This window comes from Corvus cornix, chromosome 4 (assembly GCF_000738735.6).
Source record: "Corvus cornix cornix isolate S_Up_H32 chromosome 4, ASM73873v5, whole genome shotgun sequence".
Taxonomy (NCBI): domain Eukaryota; kingdom Metazoa; phylum Chordata; class Aves; order Passeriformes; family Corvidae; genus Corvus; species Corvus cornix.
Window position 1 is genome coordinate 118,316 of NC_046334.1, and position 4,016 is coordinate 122,331.

General features: G+C 71.9%; 1 protein-coding gene across 1 annotated transcript; it reads right to left on the reverse strand.

Annotated features, from left to right (window-relative positions):
* PRDM8 (PR/SET domain 8) lies at nt 1-4,016 on the reverse strand. The gene is made up of 4 exons (XM_039551616.1): nt 3,839-4,016; nt 2,215-2,435; nt 1,766-1,997; nt 1-1,560 (listed from the first exon to the last, which is right to left on the reverse strand). Exons 2-4 carry the CDS (start codon nt 2,431-2,433, stop codon nt 179-181), a joined length of 1,833 nt encoding a protein of 610 aa, XP_039407550.1. The 5' UTR covers nt 2,434-2,435; nt 3,839-4,016; the 3' UTR covers nt 1-178.

Genomic DNA, 4,016 nt, shown 5'->3' on the forward strand with positions numbered 1-4,016 from the left:
TAACTTTTACCTTCTCTTTTTCCTTCTTCTTCACCTTCTCCTCTCCCCCGCCCTCCCCGCCCCTCCCCGGACAGTGGAAACGCGTGCATCGAAGGGGATGGGTGGGAGCGGCGGGCGGGGCGGGGGTCCCCCGGGCGGGGGTCCCGGGCGGGTTCCCGGGGCCGGAGGGTTGTCCGCGCTAGTTGTGGGAGGTCATGTGGCGGGAGAGGTGATGGCGCTCGCGGAAGGACTCGTTGCAGATGGGGCACTTGAGCTTCTCCTCGCGGCGGCGCTTGACGAGGGGCTCCAGCGCGTATTCCTTCTTGTGGTGGGAGCGCATGTGGTAGACCAGGTCCGAAGTCATGCGGAAGGACGCGTTGCACTTGGCGCACCAGTTTTGAGCCGGCAGGCACAGCGAGGTGAACGACGGCGGCAGCAGCGTCAGCGCCGACGGCAGCTGCAGCTGCAGCGGCCCCGCCGCCGCCGCCGCCACCGCCGCCGCCGCCGAGCTCTTGGGCCAGAAGGCCGTGGTGTAGAGGAAGGGGCTCTGCTTGGGCAGCCCCCCGCCGCCGCCGCCGCCGCCGCCCGCCGCCTCCCCGCCGCCCGGCAGCTTGGCGGCCAGCGCCTCGGCGGCGTACAGACGGGCGGGGGCGGCGGCGCCGTCAGGGCAGGGCTCGCCCAGCCCGCCCAGCTTGGGACCCAGCACCAGCGGCGGAACGTGCGGGAAGGAGCGGGCGGGCTGCGAGAAGGCGCTTTTTCGCTCCTCGGCTCCGCCGCCGCCGGGCCCCCCGGGGCCGGCCCCGAGCTGCGGCACCGTGCTGAAGGCGCTGCCCCGCGCCGGGCTGCCGCCGTCCAGGCGGGCGGCCAGCGGGCCCCCCGCACCGCCGCGGGGGCACAGCCCCGGCTCCGCGCCGCCCGCGCCCGGGGAGCCGCGCTCTGGGCCCTCTTCGGAGCCGCCGTCGGGCTCGGGGCCGCGGGCCGCCTTCTTCACCTCCACGAAGGCGCTGCGCTTGGACTCGCCGGTCTCCGGGCTGGGCGGCGCGAAGAGGCGTCCGCCCTCCTCGAGCCCGCAGTAGGAGCCGGCGGCGCGGTACTGCTGCTGCGGGGCGCAGCCCGGCTCCTCCTTGGGCGCCGCCGGCAGCCCCGGCCGCTCGGCCGGGAAGCGGCCCCGCGCCGCGCCGGGCCCGCGCTCTTCCTCCGCGGGGAAACGCCGCTTCGCCTTCCCGGCCGCCGCCTCAGGGCCGGCCTCGGGGGGCGCCGGCCGCCCCGGGGACCCGCCGCGCCCGCCGCGGGAGTTCTCCAGCTCCCGCGCCAGGTTGTGGAAGTCCGTGGAGGGCTTGGTGCTGGCGGCGGGGCCGCCGTCGGGCCCGGGGAAGGGGTGGTGCGGCGGCCCGCCGGGCTTCCCGAACTTGCCGGGCTCTTGCTCCTTGCCGGCGCCGTCCTTGACGCCGGCGGCCTCGGCGGCGGGGCCGGTGTCGGGGCCGTGCAGCCTCTTGGGGCAGCGGAACCGGAGGTGTGCGGCGAAGGGCAGTTCGAACTGGAAGCGCTGGCTGCACTCAGGGCAGGCGAACGGCGGCGAGCCTGCGTCGGGCGGGCACGACAGAGAGAGAGAGCGAGAGAGAGAGCACCGTCAGCCGGGGCCGCCGATGGGGGCTATCCGCCGAGAGTTTGGGGATCGGGAGCTGGGGATCCCGAAGCCGACCGCCGCCTCCCGATTCCCCCCGTCGGCGGGGATCCCCCTCCTTCCTCCCGCCCGGGACCGCGGGCGGCCGCGCGCGGCACCCACCGTTGGTGCGGGCGGGGGCCCGGGCCGGGCCGAGCAGCAGCAGCTCGGTGAGCTCCTTCCCGTACCACACCAGCAGCTCCTCGTCCTTGGCGATGCGGCGTAGGGAGCGATAAAAGAGCTGCCCGCTCTTGATGTAGGCCTCCAGGTTCTGCTCCTCCCGCTCCCGCGCCGACTGCACCAGCCGCAGCCACATCAGCCCCTCCGACGAGCCGTTGGCCGCCGACGTGTCCACCTGAAACCCCGCGTTAATCCACCGGACCGACAGACCGACCGACCGACAGCACGGGCCCAGGCAAGAGTAGGAGCGGCAGCGGCGGCGCGGCTCTGCCCTCGGGGACAGCCTCCCGGCGGCGGGGGCTCCCCGGGCCGAGCTGCGCTCCGCGGCGGGGACGCGCTCGGGCACCGGCCGACGTGGCGAGCGGCTGGGCCCGGGGACGAGTGGCTCTTACCCGGAATATGTAGGGGACGGTGCGCTTGTCGGTGGACTTGAGGGCGATAAAGGCGATGCTGTCGTACAGGGACGTGTGGCTCAGGACGCAGGGGCCGAAAATGGCATTTTCTGGGATGTCGCAGGTGGTGTAAACGCTGGTAAAAATGTCAGTCAAGCACTGCTGGACCGTCTTGGCATCCCCGTCCCATATTCCCCGCTGGACGCCGGCGTCCTCCATCCCTGCGGGCGGAGAGAGGGGCAGAGAGGGGCCGTTACCGCAGCGGGTCCCGCTCAGCGGTACACCGGGATGCCCCGGAAAACAAAATAAAATCGACTTGAATTGCTAAATAAAACATTAACAAAAAACCTCCAAAAATTTAAAATTAAAAAAAAAAAAAAGAAGAAGAAAATAAAAGAAAAAAGGCAGGCCAGCAGTTTATCCGGTGTGGAAAAAAATTGAAAGCAGGCTAGGAGCTGCGAGCGGAGGCGAGGTGCGGGGACTCTGCCGCGCTGATCAATTTTTTTAGCGATCGCGGCGGAGCCAGCTCCGGGCAGGGACCCGGGAATCCCACCGGCCAAGTGCTGTCCCGAGCAGGCGCCGGGCACCCAGCGGCGGCGGGTCTCTCTCCGGTAACCCCCGGAGCCGGCCCGGGCTGCGGGCTATGCCGGGGGAGCGGGTGGGTTCCAGTGGCTTGTCATTGTCGCCGATTGCGTGTCAGCTCACCTCCCGCTCCGCGCGACAAGGGGAACGTATGGCTGCTCATTATCATAATCCAGCACTTTCCCTCCGAGACTTTAATTAAAAGCAGCAAGCAGAGGTAATTATTTTTACCTCGACACGCTTATTTATGGAGCAGGGTGAGCCCCGGCTGCCGCGCGTTTCGAGGGGAGGGATGCGGTCGGCGGGCAGCTGGTGGGGCGCGGGCAGCGGGCAGGGTGCGGGGCCGGCGGCGCCGGAGGCCGGGGAGGGAGCATCGCGCCCGGCTGCGGTGCCCTCGCCCTTCCCGACCAGATTAGCGCACGGCTGCCTCCCCCCGCCCCATCTGCCATCGAAATCCGTCATTTGGGGCTGGCTCGGGAAAAGACCGGTGCTCCTCCCGGTGCGCCTGCTGACGGCTGCCGCCGCTCGCACCGGGCACGGCTCCGCCGAGCCGCCGCTCCCCCCCGATTTCGGGGTACGACCGGGTCCCCGCACCGCCGGGAACTTCATACCCCCGGAGCGGCGGCGGGGGTCCCGGCCCCTCCCCGGGAACAGAGACCGGGGGGATGGCGCTCCGGCCGCCTCCCCGGCGCCCTCCCCGTTCCGCCGCTGCCCGACGCATCCCTTCCCCGAAGGAATGATTTCGGCAAACGAAACCACCGGCAGCGAGCGACCCCCGCCGAACTTTCCCCCCGGCGGCGGCGGGCCCCGTACAGCTCCCCACGGCGCCGCATCCCCCCGACTCCCCGGGCCGCCCCCGGCCCCGCGGCGCTGCCTCCCCCCGGCCGCCCTTTGTCCGGGCCGGGCGGCGCCGGGGCCGCTCCCGGAGGCTCCCCCGCCGGTCTCCGCAGCCCGGGCAGGGCCGCCGGCAGCACGGCCATCCCCGGCATTGTTCCCGCTCCGGGGCGGCGGGGGGTGGCGGGGCCCCTCCGCCGGTACTCACCAGGGACGGTGGGGATAATCCTCGCCCCGACAGTGGCACAAAGGCGGCTTCGGGCTGGCTGCCTCGGGCTCTCAGCGCCGCTCCATGCCGGACCGGGCCGTGCGGGCGGCGGAGCGGGAGGCGAGCGGTGCAGACGGACCCGGTGCAGTGAGGGGCTGGCACGCAGACACACACTTTT